Source organism: Crocuta crocuta, unplaced genomic scaffold, assembly GCF_008692635.1.
Source record: "Crocuta crocuta isolate KB4526 unplaced genomic scaffold, BGI_CrCroc_1.0 scaffold246, whole genome shotgun sequence".
Classification (NCBI taxonomy): Eukaryota; Metazoa; Chordata; class Mammalia; order Carnivora; family Hyaenidae; genus Crocuta; species Crocuta crocuta.
Genome location: NW_027531902.1, coordinates 4,365,030 through 4,381,295, shown reverse-complemented (window position 1 = coordinate 4,381,295; position 16,266 = coordinate 4,365,030). Strand labels below are relative to the sequence as shown.

At 40.5% G+C, this 16,266-nt stretch overlaps 1 protein-coding gene and 1 long non-coding RNA gene across 3 annotated transcripts in view; one reads left to right on the top strand and one right to left on the bottom strand.

Annotated features, from left to right (window-relative positions):
* The window catches only part of SELENOI (selenoprotein I), a 45,536-nt gene extending 33,464 nt beyond the window's left edge, over positions 1–12,072 (top strand). Inside the window, exons 8-10 of one of the 2 annotated variants that reach the window (XM_077774227.1) lie at positions 764–944; positions 2,230–2,412; positions 5,311–12,072. In XM_077774227.1, coding sequence (XP_077630353.1) covers positions 764–944; positions 2,230–2,412; positions 5,311–5,409 — 463 coding nt within the window. In that variant the 3' untranslated portion in view covers positions 5,410–12,072. Of the gene's footprint in view, positions 1–763; positions 945–2,229; positions 2,413–5,310 lie in introns of those variants that run through there. The other variant, XM_077774228.1, reaches the window with a different exon arrangement.
* LOC144239981 (uncharacterized) lies at positions 1,240–16,211 on the bottom strand. The gene is made up of 3 exons (XR_013337534.1): positions 16,024–16,211; positions 4,261–4,342; positions 1,240–1,727 (listed from the first exon to the last, which is right to left on the bottom strand). It is a non-coding gene; the product is annotated as an uncharacterized LOC144239981 (long non-coding RNA).
* Positions 16,212–16,266: the final 55 nt, after the last annotated feature.

Genomic DNA, 16,266 nt, shown 5'->3' with positions numbered 1-16,266 from the left:
ATCTAGTGCTGTTTCCTCCACGCGAAGCACTTGTACTTCCCACTTCATCCTTCAGCTCCCAGGTCTGTCTTGCAGCGTCCTGTTGTGAAGCCACGCTCTGTGAACCTTCCCCGTTTATGGCAGCTGGCAGCCATTCATAGAAACCATAAAACTTAAAGCTCTGAAGGCCTTAGAGTTTGAGACATTTCCCCATCTTCTAAGGATGAGGTCCTGATCAGGCACTATCTTGTCCAAGATCATGTAACCAGTGGCAGAACCAAGCCTAGAATCTGGGGCTTCGTTCAGATGAGCAAACACGGGAGTGTGTGCTAGAGACACGGAGACGTGTGCCAGGACAGCCTCAGTGCAGAGTCTTCCGCTCATAGGTTCTCTGTCACTTTGTACTGTAATAACAGCCAGGGACTTGCTAGTGTCGTTTTGTGGTCATTGCATTCCCCCTGTTAGAGTATAAACCTTGGGAAACAAAACATCAGGTTTTATTTATCTTTACATTCTAGAGGACCATGGGGGTTGGAGCACTTCCACTCTAGTCCAGGCCCTGCCACTTGGTAGCAAGTTATATAAATTTGACTTCTCACATGGTCACCTAACCTGTCTGTAAGATGGGGTTTAGTAATGTCAGTTCTGTGTATGCTGTGGGATTATTTTGAGTGTTAAATAAGAGGATAAGTGTGAAAGTACTTAGAAAACTACAAAAGTTGCAAATATGGTACAAGTTTTATATGTAATAATGTTCTTTGTATTACTTGATTTTTTTTTTCAGAAGCTATAAAAATAACACCCTGAAACACAATTCAGTCTATGAAGCTATGGTTCCCTTTTTTTCTCCATGTTTGCTATTCATTTTGTCTACAGCGTGGATCCTTCAGTCACCTTCAGATATTTTAGAGATACATCCTAGAATATTCTACTTTATGGTTGGAACAGCCTTTGCCAATATCACAGTAAGGTTTTTTTCTTTTTTTAAATGTTTATTATTTTGAGTGAGAGAGAGCACATGCAAGGGAGGGGCAGAGAGAGAGAAAGGGAGGGAGAGAGAGAATCTCAAGCAGGCTCCTCGCTGTCAGCGCAGAGTCCGACATAGGGCTCGATCTCACTAACTGAGATCATGACCTGAGCCTAAGCCTGGAGTCAGATGCTTAACCTGAGTGACCTAGGCACCCCAGGTTTTTTTCATTTTAAGTCATACCTAAGGAATATATGACAAATATATGACAAAATGTGAAAATTGGAGAGATCTTTAGTATTAAAAATAAACATTTTAATTTAAAGAATTTTACAGTAGAAACTTGAAAGAGTAATAAAGCCAAACAACAGAACATGCTGGGAATTATTTTGTCCTTTTCCAGATGGCTGCAGATCTAATGATGAGGGAAGCTGACAGGGGTTTTTGAGAAAACTCACACACACACACACACACACACACACACACTTTTAAATCAGCTAATTTTTTTAAAATTAAAAACAGGGTGTAAAAGCTTTGTAATAAATACAACATATTTTTCAAAAGCCCTTTCTCGGTGCTGGCCCAGGAAGACAGCAGACAGGAGAGATCAGATGCCGTTGAGAAAAGACCCTCATGGTCCTGACAACTAGGGAGTGTGTCCCCAGCTCTGGTCAGGTCCTTAATAAGTGTTTACTTAATAAGTTAGCCACCAAGCTCGTGTCCATGTGTGTGGTATGCATTCATTATCACCAGTCCGGCTGATTTCCCAGGGCTTAAAGATCTGAAAATATTAATACATTGTATTAAAAAATTATTTCTGAAGTAATAAAGATAGATTTGAATAAGGTATTGAAAGTAAAGGCAGCCAGAGAGGTTTTGAGGTGTTAGTATGGCAATACGACGGAACTGGAGATAGCATCTCTTCGTCACCATAAAGAAATGTAGTTGCATGGAGCTCTAAAAGGCTATTTTGAGAGAGTTCTTTTCAGATTGTCACACCATCTTAAAATCGGGAGAAATTCCCTTTATCCGAACTGTTACCTACTGGAAGAATGCCCTGTACAGCATCCGTACTAAATTATTTTCTGGCCTTGTCTGACACATACTCTGGGGACCCAGGGGTTTGGAGGTGGGGGTTGGGGTTCAGTTGGGTTCCTGAGCAGTTGAGAACTAGTGAACTTAATAACGTTGTGTAACTGGAACACATTTAAATGTTGGAGTGACTTCTTTTGAAGTGCTTTGCTAATTAAATTTTCATTTTTTTTTCCCTCCCTAACTTCAAGTGTCAGCTGATTGTCTGTCAAATGAGCAGTACCCGGTGCCCAACTTTGAATTGGTTGCTGGTTCCTCTTTTCTTGGTTGTCCTGGTCGTGAACTTAGGAGTAGCCTCTAGCATTGAGAGCGTTCTTCTGTATACCTTAACAGCTGTTTTCACTCTGGCCCACATCCACTATGGAGTACGAGTGGTGAGTCTTCTAGAGCAAAATTGTTTGTTTGGTTCTTTTTTTTTTTTTTAATGTTTTATTTATTTCTTAGAGAGAGACAGCATGAGAAGGGGAGGGTCAGAGAGAGAGGGAGACACATAATCTGAAACAGGCTCTGAGCTAGCTGTCAGCACAGAGCCCGACGTGGGGCCCGAACCCACAAACCGTGAGATCATGACCTGAGCCGAAGTCGGACGCTTAACCAACTGAGCCACTCAGGCGCCCCTGTTTGGTTCTTATAAGTAGTAGAAAGGTGATGAAGGACAAATTTCGGAAGAAAGTTGCTTATGAAAGTAGCTGGAAGAATTGGGATAGTCCCTATATATTTTGGATAATATCCAGGTACATAAGGTACTGTTTCTCTGATGAATAGGTTACAGTAATTACAAATAATTTTAAAGCTGGATAATTATTGTGAAGAGTTCTTGTCTTTAGGTAGAAATGTAAACTTTCTTGGTGAATGGAATTGTACACTCTTGTGTGCTTTTAATTATAGGAAACCAAATAATCCCATCTGATGATTATATATTTCTATACTTTTTAAAAAAGCTTATTTATATATTTTGAGAGAGAGAGAGACAGAGAGTGTGAACAGGGGAGGGGAAGAGAGAAGGAGAGAGAGAGAGAATCCTAATCCTGACATGGAGCTCAAACTCACAGACCGTGAGGATCATGACCTGAGCTGAATCGGATCAAGATTCAAGAATCAAGAATCCGATGTGCAACAGAGTGAGCCCCCCAGGCGTCCCTCTACACTTGTTTCTTTAGCTTTAGGGTTTTTTTTTTATCAGGGGAATTATGGAAGAGAATGGATTTAGGAATAGGAAGTATTTTGCAAACGTTAATAATCTCTTCTAAAAAAAGAGACTGGTTTCAGGGCAAATGGACTAAGATAGATGTAATAAAATGAAAATCAGAACCATGAAATTTACTTTCTTTTCCTCACACTTTAACATTCTAATGATTCTGTATATTTTAGCATGGTCTTATAATTACGGTTTTTAATTGTTATACAGTATTCCATCAAGGAGATTACTTAATAATTATCCAGTTTACTTAACTATGATCCAGTTATTTTCATCATCTAGGTTGTTCCAAATTTTCACTATTACAAATAAGATTGGAATAATAATAACAACAATCTGGAATATTATATTTTTCTCTATTTTATTTTCTGAGGATAATTTCAGAGCAATGGGGTTATGTAGAAGGGTATTTATGTTTTTATGGCTCTTAAAATACTGCTTTTATTTGGTATGCTTGTTTTGAAAGGAACTCTACTGTGATTCAGTTTGAGACACATGTCTTCTATTTTAAAATGAGCACCTAGGGGCACCTGGTCAATTAAGCATCTGACTTTGGCTCAGGTCATGATCTCACAATTCTTTTCTTTCTTTTTTTTTTTTGTTTTAAATTTTTTTAAACGTTTTTATTTATTTATTTATTTATTTATTTATTATTTATTTATTTCTGGGGGAGAGGGGTAGCATGAGCAGGGAAGGGTCAGAGAAAGAGGGAGACACAGAATCTGAAGCAGGCTCCAGGCTCCGAGCTAGCTGCCAGCACAGAGCCCAATGCGGGGCTCGAACCCACAAACTGCGAGATTATGACCTGAGCCAAAGTCGGATGCTCAACCAACTGAGCCACCCGGGCGCCCCATGATCTCACAATTCTTGAGTTCGAGCCCCACGTCAGCCTCTGTGCTGACTATTCAGAGCCTGGAGCCTACTTGGGATTCTGTGTCTCCCTCTCTCTCTGCTCCTCCCCCACTCACGCTCTGTCTCTCTCTCAAAAATAAACATTATAAAAAAATATTTAAAGTGAACGTACCTGTATTGCTTGAGAACTGCTTTATACCTTGTACATGTTGCTGAACTTAGGGCTCTTCCCTTTGCATTCTCCCCAAAGCAGCCTACGTTTGTTAGAACAAAGTAGATGAAAAGAAAAAAACATGACATGAGGACATAATCACTTATGTTTTTATTTGTGCATACTTAACGTGTATGCTTTATTTTATATTAACACTCTTAGGCTTTTATTTTATATTTCATTGGTCACATGCATGAAGTAGAATACAGTTGTAAATGTCTTTTATAATTTTACTACAGCCCTTCACAAGGATGTCTTTAGGAAACCATACATACACCAAACCAAACCAAAAAACCTTTTTCTTTAAATTACAAAGGCAGTACATTTTCACTGTTAAAAATCTGGAAAATAAATAAAATTGAAAAAAGTTCTAGGAACATCTGTTTTGTCTGTCTTTATGCTCTCTTAACCACTTTACAACTTCTAACCAGAAGGTAAAACTTGCAGGCTACATAAAACTTTCATTTGAACTATTGAAATATAAATAATAGCAACAGAACTGGAACTTTGGTAACTGACACATAACCAAGGTCTTGCCTACCCACTAGGGATATCCTAAGCAGTGTGGCCTAAATGCCTTGAAATGTAGAGATCTGCTTTTATACTGTTTCATCAGGATTAGGAGTGATTATCTAGAAATGCTGTAAGCAGCTGAATATAGAGTCTAACCATATATATAAATATTTGACCTACTAAGATATTATATGTCAACTAACCCGGTAGACTTGGGTGTGAATCTGGGTGGTCTGGAAGGCTCTGGAAGAAATTCTAGATTTGGGACCTAGGCAGACCCATGTATAAGGTGTAACCCTCCCAGGGTAGTTCTGGTATTCTCTAGAATTCTATAACCTTCTAGCTCTGTAGGCATCCTGGTCCACAAAAGCCTCTTCATTATTTCTGCCGAGTTTTGCTGTGTCGGTAAATTGTTGTCCCCAGTGGGTGAATTCTGTGTGCTTTTAAAAAATAATTAGGAATGTATTTGTCACCGTCTCATGTTCTGGTTTTCTCTAGGTCAAGCAGCTGAGCAGTCATTTTCAGATTTATCCCTTCTCATTGCGGAAACCAAACTCGGATTGACTAGGAATGGAAGAAAGGAGTATTGGCCTGTAATCTACAGAAGGAAGTACTGTAAATAAGATGCTTGTAAATATTTCATCCATCACCATTGAACTAAACTGATCTACTTAACAGACATGGGAACTGAGTGTGTATAGTACTTGGACAGCAGGAGTGATATGAATGATCTGAACTTACGGAATTTTGGACCTACTAACTCCCAACTTACTTTTTATAAAACCATGTGGCTTTTTGGTTAGGCATAATGTACTTTAGACCAGCAAAATGTTTTAGTGATTTTAGCTTCATGAGTCCATAATGTTTTGGTTCCTACAGAGTTAAAGATGCTTTGTTTTTACTTTTGAAGCCCCAAGATCGGTTTAGGAACACTGATAGCGTTAAGAAAACCACAAAATGTTTTCAGATTTGATACTGCTTCACTAGTAGGTCCTTAGCTGTGGAAGTTATCGGTAGTCCAGTACTAATATAGGGAGAGCATGAGGGCAAGGCACTGTTAGCTGGAGATGCCAAATGATTACAGAGCAATGTGTGGTTGCCAAATACCGGTTTCTCTTTCCCACGGAAATGCCTTTTGTCCTCATGTGCTAAGAGAGCTAATATATATATTCAGATCCTCTAGTATTCTGACTCTTTTTCTTGGGAACAGATCTTGATAAATGGTTTAATTTAATTTAATTTAATTTTTAAAATTATTTTAAAGTTTATTTACCGAGAGAGAGAGAGGATGAGGCTGAGGGAGAGGGAGGGAGAGAGCACAAGCAGAGGAGGGGCAGAGAGGAGGAGAGACAGAATCCCAAGCAGCTCCACGCAATTAGCGCAGAGCCTGATGCGAGACTCAAACTCACAAACTGCAAGATCATGACCTGAGCCGAGATCAAGAGTCGGTTGCTTAACTGGCTGCACCACCCAGGTGCCCCGGTTTAATTTTCTTTTAAAGAAAAATATTCTATTGAGACTTAGTAGAGAATGGATCGTAATTATAGCTCACGCATTAACATGGTTCATCGTTTAAATGTGGTATTCTCCCCCTCAGCTGCGAGTTGCTGAGATTTGGTGCCTGCGCACTCTGTCTGATGATATGAATGCATGTGACAGTCCCAGTCTTACGATAATTCCTCATAAGGAACACAGATAAACTTCTTTACAAGAGAAATATACTATGGAGTTAGGAATCTCACGAACCTCACTATGAATTACTGCTATGAACCTCACTCTGAAATTAGTTTTCTGATTCAGTTTATTCTTCCGTCTGTCTGTCCGTCCCCTGTCTCTTTTTTGTGGAGGAGAGAGTGCTATGTTTTTTATTTCATACAGGATAAAGGAGTAGAAATTCCTTCTTCCCTAGTTTGCCCACTTCCCCAGTTGAGGAAAACTTTTGACATATATGCCTTACTTAGTACCTACTCTCTTTAAAAAGACTTGGAATAATTTTTGAGGTTTGCTGACAGACATAAAAATCCCTTTGACTTCAATGTGGTTGTTTGATAGATGATACCTTCTCACGAATGTGGATATTTTCTTTCTTTTTGACATTGTCTCCGCTTAGTTTTGTGGTGGTGAAATTTACTTGCTGATTTTCTTTTTTTTTTTTTTCCACCGAATGAAGGTTGTGCTTGAATGAAGAGTGTATCTTAAACCCTTTTTTTTTTGGATGGATTGCACTTGGATAAAATGGGCACCACTGTGTTGATATGTAATTAAACTCTTTACCATTATTTATGAATGTGACCATCGTTAAATTTAATTATAGTGTATTCCTTTTTGAATTTCAGTCTGCTGCTTTGTAAAAATAACCATGTAATTGATACTTCGGTTTTTAAATTTGTAAATTCTAATCACTGTCATCCAGTTTATTAGAAATGAGGCGTCCAGGAGCTAACTCGTGGTTCTGTACTCATTTTTAAAAATGGCTCGTAAAGGTTAAGGTATATTTGGTGACTTTTTCTGAGACCGAAAATAGGTGAGAAATTGATGCAGGGAAAATGTGGGTAATGATTCTATGTTTGTTAGTAAATTGCCATCATGGAGGTCAGAGAAGGAACAAATTAAGTAACGGTAACTATTTTTTGTATACCTTGTTCTTTGTCATCTGTAAAATTGAACTGGATCAAGTGTTATTTTGGGCTGGGAACAAAGCTTCCTTCAAAGGTTTCTGAGCTAATCATTTTACTGTCTTGTTGACCTTGTACACAGAATGAGATTAATATGTATTATATAAGAAAAGAACTGATAAATATTTATTAAATGACAAATTTGGACCACAGGCTTTCTTCACCTTGCACAGTATAGTTACATACACACCCTTTCTGCCGTAGGGTCGTGTCCTGTACTTCCGGGGCTGTTTTACCTCAAAATGTGTTTCTGTTCTTTTTTTCTATTGCATCAGGTTTATTTGGAATTGTTTGTGCCTGTTCTGTTTCCCTACAGTGGTAAAGAATTATGCTATAGTTTCATTGGCGCCGTTAGATGAAAGAAAGGTGGCTGTCAGCAAGATAAAAGTGAAGCTGAGTTAGTGTTTTGGAATACTGTGGACTTGTAAACCTTTAGTGTCCCGCTGACTTCTTGGTTTAGTCGCCATCTTGAAATGCATCTTGAAAGCCCCCATTTGTCATGTAGCGATACAGCAGCTGAGGCAGGACTTAGTTACACATAGCCCTGAGCCTTCGTCGTGCTGATTACCATAACATTTCTAAGGTATAAATATAAATATAATAGATATTTTGGACTTCTGCATGATATTTTGGGGGTGAGTCGAGCACCCCTGCCTTTCTTCCAGCATCCACTGAGCTGCCTTTAGGGGGGCAGTGACACGGTTGGCCACACGTGCACGTTTTCCGTCCGCTTCAGAGTAGAGTGCCATAGCCAGGCCAGACGTTTGCTTTGTGTCTCTGCTGACTGGTCAGCCAGACCTGTGAGAAGTTTCTCGTCAGGTTATGGTATGCAAAATGTCCTTTCGTGCTTGACAGAAAAGATTTCCCTACATTTGAGGGGGGCATGGGATAGAACAACCTTTACCTGAACAGAGTATGTTATTGCCTGCTTTCCCAGTCCTTTACTAACACTCATGACCTTGAGTGCATTGCACAGTTTAAAATTGTCACAAGTTATGTCAGCAGTCGGTGCAGTTCATGAGTTTTAGTCTCAAGGGTAATATGTAAAAAATAAAATCGTCCTTGGCGTTTTAATCATACCATGCTTAAAATACTCTTAATTCTAAGTTTCAAAAAGCCCCGTGCTGATTACGGTCTAGAATGTTATAGTACTACGACCGACATGTCGTTCATTCTAGTATAGAGGCTTGAGGAAGAGAAGTGTATGTCTAGACTTGCCCACATTCTACATAGGTACCAAAAGAGCATTGATCATGACCCAGAGTCTGGGCTTTGCAGGAATATGCAAAAGAAACAGCAGGCATAGGGTCCACTTAGTGCCTAGTGATCCTAATGCAATGCAGAGTTTAAAATGTTCACATTTCAATTTAAATCGTCATTCCTCCACTAATTTCAAATTCAGATGTGAATTTGGAAGCTTCCTAAGTGTTCGGTTTTCAAAGAATTTATTCTGTAGTCAGTTGAAAACCCTTTGGAATGTAGTTTGCTTGCCAAAGTAGACTTTGATTCTATCACCTGTGGAAAATATAAAGGTAAACTGAAGGTGTTCGAGTCAAAGGCTCCATTGCCCTTTATATTTTAACTAGAAGCCTGTGTGTAATTCCTCCTTTCTTTCAACTTGCCACCACCAACGACCGAGCTGCCCGCTTGCTTTGTTTCACCTGGATCTTGCCACATTCCAGCCTCCGCGGTTGCCTTAGATCTCTTTGCTGGTCTGGGACTGGGAGCGTGCGGGAGGCAACAGACTAAAGCCGATGGGCAAGAACTATTGGCTGTGGGTCCCCCCAAAAAGCTAAATCTTTGGTTGTGTTGATTCCTGTGTTTGGAGTGGCCTTTAGCTGTTCTGGACATGACTGAGTACTCTGTGGGAGATTTGTGAGGTCTGATTAGAATTTTCTTTGTCCTATGAAGCGTCTGTGTCAGGCAGCGTGCCCTTTTGTGAACACCCTGTGGGTGAATAGCCTTCCTAAATTAGCTGCCAGTACTAGAACCTTCCAGGAGGAATTGTAATTAGTATGCTGCGTTTGGAGCACTTTGACATGTATATTTTAAGTGACAGTTTTAACAGGCAAATGGTGTTAAACCAATCACTGTGAAACTTGAAAGTGTGATGCTCTCTACGTTTTAGGAAGCTTAAGTAAATTTCTGATTTTTCTTGTATTAATTATGTAACCTGTGTGATTTGCATAGTTTTCACCTTTGACAGTGCCACAGATGGCTGACATGTTGGCAGGCAGTTACATGAGGGTATCTGGGAAGCCATGTTTGTTGAGCTTTTCCAGAGAAAGTGGCAACATGTTACCCTCTTCCTTGAGTGAAGCCGTGGGAGCAGGATATACTGGCTGAGTCCCTGCAGGGTGTGTGCAGTGCAAAATGAGCCTAACCTTGCTTTTTACTCCACATGCTAGTAATCTGCTTTGCTCTTTAATAAATACGCATGAGAGAGTCATCTAGCTGATTTTTCAGGTTCGTTTTTAGGCAGATCTCTCTTAAGACAGAGAGATCTTAAATGAGCTAATATTTAGGGAAGCCAAAAATGTCCTGTCATTTTGTAGCCTTCTCACAGGTGGCCTGAGTGAGGGGACTGTGTTGCATTTGGTCAGAAAGGCCAGGTTCCCAGAATTGGAAAGTGGCACCTGGACTGATTTTAGAATCTTTTGACCAGGGCTTCTCTCTGTAGGAAAGTCTGTGTGGCCATAACAGAAGGATTGTCTGGCCTTCTATAGACCGTTCACTCACATTGTCTTACTCTTCACAGAATCATTTGGAGAAAGGTAGGCTAACACCCAGTGGTGCTGTTTTTAAAGCTTGTGAATTGGATCAAGGCCTTAGAGTACCTAATGCTACATGGAACTTAAAGCCAATATTATAGATGCCAGGATTGGCAATGCCTGTGGCTCTTCGACTAAAGTCTTCTCTTGAGCAGTTTCTATGGGTAACCAAAATAGAGTTGATTTTGTTTTTTTATTAAAACATACACAGTTCGCCATGAGCCCTAGATTCTTTTATTCTTGACAAGCCCTTTTTAATTCTAAGGAGTAAGTTCTTGACCTTACTTGGAACATGTTTAGTTAGTACTTGATGTTACTAACCCATTACTGGAGGAATTTTCATTTCGCAAGATCTATGAATGCTGCATTTTAAATCTGAGTTACTGGTATCATTCGGTGTCAGACTTTAACACCTGCTGATGAAAACTGCCCACAATATTAACATTGTAGGTTATGTTGCTTGGATAACTTAAACCCAGTTAGCTTTCGGGAGACAAAGACCCAGCTACATGTAATGTAGCTCGTTCCAAAATGTGCCAGGAAAGCAGACTTCCAAATTTCAGTTGTTTTACAAAAGTAGCATTTCCTCCGGGTCATGGGGGAGGCAGTGAATTCTTGCCCCATTGCCAACTCCCTGACACCTACCTTGTCCCCTCCTCCTTCCCCAGGACAAAATAGTTTAAATTTGTAGCCAACTATAGGAAAAGAAATTGCTACTTTTCTGAGTAAGGCTTCATGCCCTGTGCCTAAGGATAGGTGGGTGGCAGGAATCTTGCTGACTCGGTTATTACATTGCGTAGCTTGGCCCGTGGCCCCTTTGCAGTGTGCTTTCTGTAGACCAGGGTGGCCCCACCCCTTTTCAGGTACCCATTAACAACACCTCTCACACAACTGGAATGTGTGTGCAACAAGCAGGATATATTAGTAAGGTCAAGGGGAGCACACAGTCTTTCATTTCTCTTTAGTTGAGCATCTTCATAATTGGTTTGTCTAGAGCTCGCTGTGTACATGGTAAATAATGTGGCATTTTTATCTGGTTATGTGTGGTGTGTGTGCATATACATATTTAATATGCGCAAGTATATTTTCTGCATATCTGTGTATGATATATTCATCTATACATGCAGTGCACTTTTGATTATCTGCAAAATGGTACACTCATGTTAGCTCTGTTCTTCCTGTTGACCTAATCAGCACATAACCTGTAACTCTGAAGCCTCTTAAGCCTCTAGAGCCACCGTCTTTCCTACTTGCAGTTCATCTCAACCCCCAAGGAGGGCTCTTGTGAAGTATATCACTTTCTGTTTCCCTTTCATCAGGGATTGTGAGACAGAAAGACAGGTTTGGAGAAAGAGAGCTGCTTCCGGCAGGTTTGAGACTTCTGGCTCTGAGTGGCGATGGGGCCCATTCCCGGCCAGAAGGCAGCCCTGGAGCAGTTGTGCCCCAGAACTTGATGGGGGCAAAGATCTAGCTCTTGTAGAAATGGGGCTTCACAACTTGCTTAGAAGTTCCCTAGCTGAGTGTTGCAAAGCCTTAGGTAACGTGATCCACAAACAGGTCACAACTGTGCATTTCACTGTTCCTTTTGCATCGTTAGTATGTATTACTGTTCCTCGTTGCTGGCCCCGATAGTCAAGCACTGACTGTTTCTTGCCACTGGACTGTAAGCCTTGCCTTCCGAACTGGATTCCTGTTAATTTCTGCTGCTATGAACCCCAAGAGGAATGCAGTAGGTTTTAATTTAAAATTGTTTCCTTCTATTATTGATAAATATTTATTGTAATAAAAAGAAAAGAGTAAATTTTAAATCCTTGTGACTGTCTTCAGATTGTCTTTATTTTTCCTTGGTAGATGCAAGAGGGGAGGGTGCTCTGAGGGAGATGAGTACTGTCTGGCCACTTGCCCCAGAATCATTGGTTATTTTAGAGCAGCACCGTACAAGGTCGTTTGTTTTGTGCTGTTAAAGAATGATCAGTTCTACAGCCCTGGGACTTGATTCAGAAAGCCGAGTACCAGGCAGGTGGCGGTAACAGCTATTCATAGTGTCCTGCCCTTGACTTCCCCGGAACCGGGTGCTGGGCAGTATATGACGATGACTGGGTCATGCTTCAGTTAGTCAGTAAGGCGGTAGCCTTCTACTTACGCACATTTTCTTACAGAAAATGTACGGAGTCAGTTTCCCAGGCTAATTCCACTAGAGTCTAATGACACACTCGGTACGCCTCAACTTTAGTTCAGCTTATAAACCATAAGCTTTTATTTTAAAAACTCCTGTTTTCTAACATTCCTTCTGAGAATATCTCCTATCTTCTACATCAGAATTGGTTCCCAGCTCTGGCAGCAGACATTGGAATGTTTTTTTCTGTAATGGGGTTTGAAGAGGGTGAGGGGAAAGTACCCCGTATTTTACCCCGGGGCTGCCTCTCCAGCGGTGCTTTGAATCCCCTGCCCCACCCAGCCTCTCGGTTGCCCCCTCAGTTCTCCCTGCCCTTCTGTCTGCAGACCTCGAACACCTAGCGGGTACCTGACACTCAGCAGGCACGTACTGGGTAAGCAGCTCGGACCCTGGGCCTCCAACGTGTCTTACTCTTCTTCCTGCTTTGCATCTATCTCCGTGCCCACAGATTTCCTGGAGGAAAACTTGGTATCTGCTCCTCCCACTTTCCTTTTTGCTTTCATTCCGAAAGTTTCTCCAGACCTCCTGAACTTCGAATGCCATGACTGTTTCTTAGTCATGTTCAGCTTGGCAAGCTTTGACCCAGGGCAAGTTACTTATTTTTTCTAAGCCTCCAATTCTTCCCTTGTAAAATGGGATTCGTAACATGACTGTGCTCATGCATGTGTGTTGTGAATGATGCTTGGAGCTAGTCAGCACAGTGGGTGGTCTAAGGTATGTGCTCAGTTTCTACTAACACCTACGTCTTTATTTATTTATTTTGGCCTTTGAACTTTTCCCTAAGCCTTATGCTCTACTCAGTGACTTCTCTTTTCCTTCTCTGTACCATCCTTTGTACCTTTTGTTGTCACTACATGATGATGGTGAGGCAGTTCTAAAAATAACTTGACATGAATAAAATAAGATTGCCTTCTGAGAATCTCTTAGTAAAATTCACACAAATCAGGAGACAAGCATAAGCCAAGAAATTATGGAAATGTCTGATGAATCCCCAAACCCCAATTAAGGCGATTTGGTGTAATCTTCTGGATGTGGAGATAAGTATGTGACTTGACTTAGTATACTAAAATCTAGTCAGTGTATCATTTTTCTGGAAAAAGATTGTACATTGAAGGTAGGTGGCCAGTCTGTAGCCTAGCAAAGGAAGTCCATGTGGCCAGAAGGGTTTGCACGTATCACCCCAAACTTACCCAGGGATGGGGGTGAAAGGACTTCACCTACCTAGTCTTTGTGGCAAGTTATACCCACTGTGGGCCCCTGAGTTCATTAGAGCCAGTCGCACAGCATCGAGAAACTTGCCAGTTATACTTGGATTCCCTTGTAGATCGGCCACAGGCATATGCTGGTCACAAGTCAGAAATAATAAGCTTTGGGCGTCAGTTGTGTTTCCTGCTCAAATTAGGGTATCCTCTCTTTCTTTCATGAGCTTATTAATGGAAGTCAATTCTCATTTCAACTCTGCTTTTGGAGCGTTGCCCACCAGAGTGGACAGACTTGGGATGCTCGTGAGTCATCATGGCAGACGGCACCTACGACCTCCCCCAAATCCCTCTCACCCATCACATTGGCCTGCCGCAGTCTCTTCGGGACCTCTTGTTACGATGCTTAAAAAGAAATAAATAAACTTCATTTTCTTTTAGGATGTCAAAAGTGATTTGTGTTATTTGTAAACTTTTTTTTTTAGAATAGAAAATTAAAACCACTTGTGGACCCAACACCCAGAGATATCCACCACTTTGTGTTCTTCTTTTCTTTTCTTTTCTTTTCTTTTCTTTTCTTTTCTTTTCTTTTCTTTTCTTTTCTTTTCTTTGCCAAATCGAAAGCTTTATTAAAGCACTATAAATTTGGGCAAATTTCTACATTTTAATTCTTTCTCCCCCCCCTACATTTTTATCTGAATTCCAGTTAACATGCAGTGTACATGTGATTCCATGAATACAGTGATTCAACACTTGCATATAATGCCTGGTACTCATTGCAAAAAATACAGTCCTTAATCCCAGTCACCTATTAACCCCCTCCCCCCACACACACACACCTCCCTTCTGGTAAGCATCTGTTTGTCCTCTGTATAGTTAAGAGACTGTTTCTTGGTTTGCCTCTCTCTTCCCTACCCTCCTCCCCCAACTGCCGTTGCTTGTTTGTTTTGTTTCTTAAATTCCACATGTGAGTGAAATGATAACAGTGTTTGTCTGACTTATTTTGCTTAACATAATACTGTAGCTCTATCCATATTGTTGCAAGTGGCAAGATTTCATTATTTTTTATGGCTGAGTAATAATCCATTGTCTACACACCACATCATCTTTTTCCATTCATCAGTTGATGGACACTTGGGCTGTTTCCATAATTTGGCTATTGTGGAAAATGTTATAAACATTGGGGTGCATGTATCTCTTTTAAAAATTTTTTAAATTTAAATTCCATTCGGTTAATATAGAGTATAATATTTGTTTCAGATGTTCAATATAGTGATTCAACACTTGCATACAACACAGAGGATGCAAAATCAATGTATAGAAATCGGTTGCATTTCTATACACCAGTAATGATGCAGCAGAAAGAAAAATATTGGAATCAATCCCTTTTACAATTGCACCAAAACCAATAAGTTACCTAGGAATAAACCAAAGAGGAGAAAGACCTGTACTCTGAAAACTATAACACAAAGAAAGACATCCATGCTCATGGATTGGAAGAACAAATATTGTTAAAATGTCTCTACTACCCAAAGCAATCTACACATTTAATGCAATCCCTATCAAAATACCAACAGCATTTTTCACAGAGCTAGAACAAACAATCCTAAAATTTGTATGGAACCGCAAAAGGCCCTGAATAGCCCAAGCAACCTTGAAAAAGAAAAGCAAAGCTGGAGGCATCACATTTCTGGACTTCAAATTATATTACAAAGCTGTAATAATCAAAACAGTATGGTACTGGCACAAAAATAAATAGCTCAATCAAACAGAATAGAAAACCCATAAATGAACTCAGAACTATATGGTCAATTAATCTACAAAGCAGTAAAGAATACCCCGTGGGAAAAAGAAATCTCTTCAACAAATGGTGTTGGAAAATTGGACAGCAACATGCAAAAGTAGGTACCTGGACCACTTTCTTGCACCACACACAAAAATAAATTAAAAATGGACTAAAGACCTAAATGTGAGAACTGAAACCATAAAGATCCTAGAAGAGAACACAGGTAGTAACTGCTTTGATATTGGCCCTGCTTCGTGTTCATTTTTCTTGTGTCAGTGCTATGTATATGTATATACATATACATATATACACAAATGCTATGTATATGTGTCGGTGCTATGTATATATATTTATATATTTCAAGTAAAACTTAGATTACATTCCATGTACTATGCTGCACCTTCTCTTCCTCATGTAATACAGCTTTATGTCTTTCTAAGTCAGCTTCATTCTTGGTGGCTGCACTGTTTTCCATCCCACGAAAGCTTGATCAGTTCCTCTACTGATGGACTTTGGGGTCATGCCAGTTTTTAAGTATAATTGTAGCGAGCATACAGATACATCTGTGTACCTTTCATTCAGCAAACATTGGTTGAGCACTTACTGCACATTAGGTATTATGCTAGGCGCTGTTCGGACAGGGCTGGATGAGACGGTTGTATTCTCACCCGCCGAAGGTACAGCTTCAGTCGCGTTCTCTCTCCAGAATATAAACCACCAACGGGCAGAGTGGGCGGAGCCTGAGGAGCCCTGCGCGCGCACCCCAGCTGCGGGTCAGGTGACTGCTCCCTGGCAACGGCTTGTTGCTGGCAACCGGGCGGTGGTCCGGCGGTGGTCCTTGCCGAGC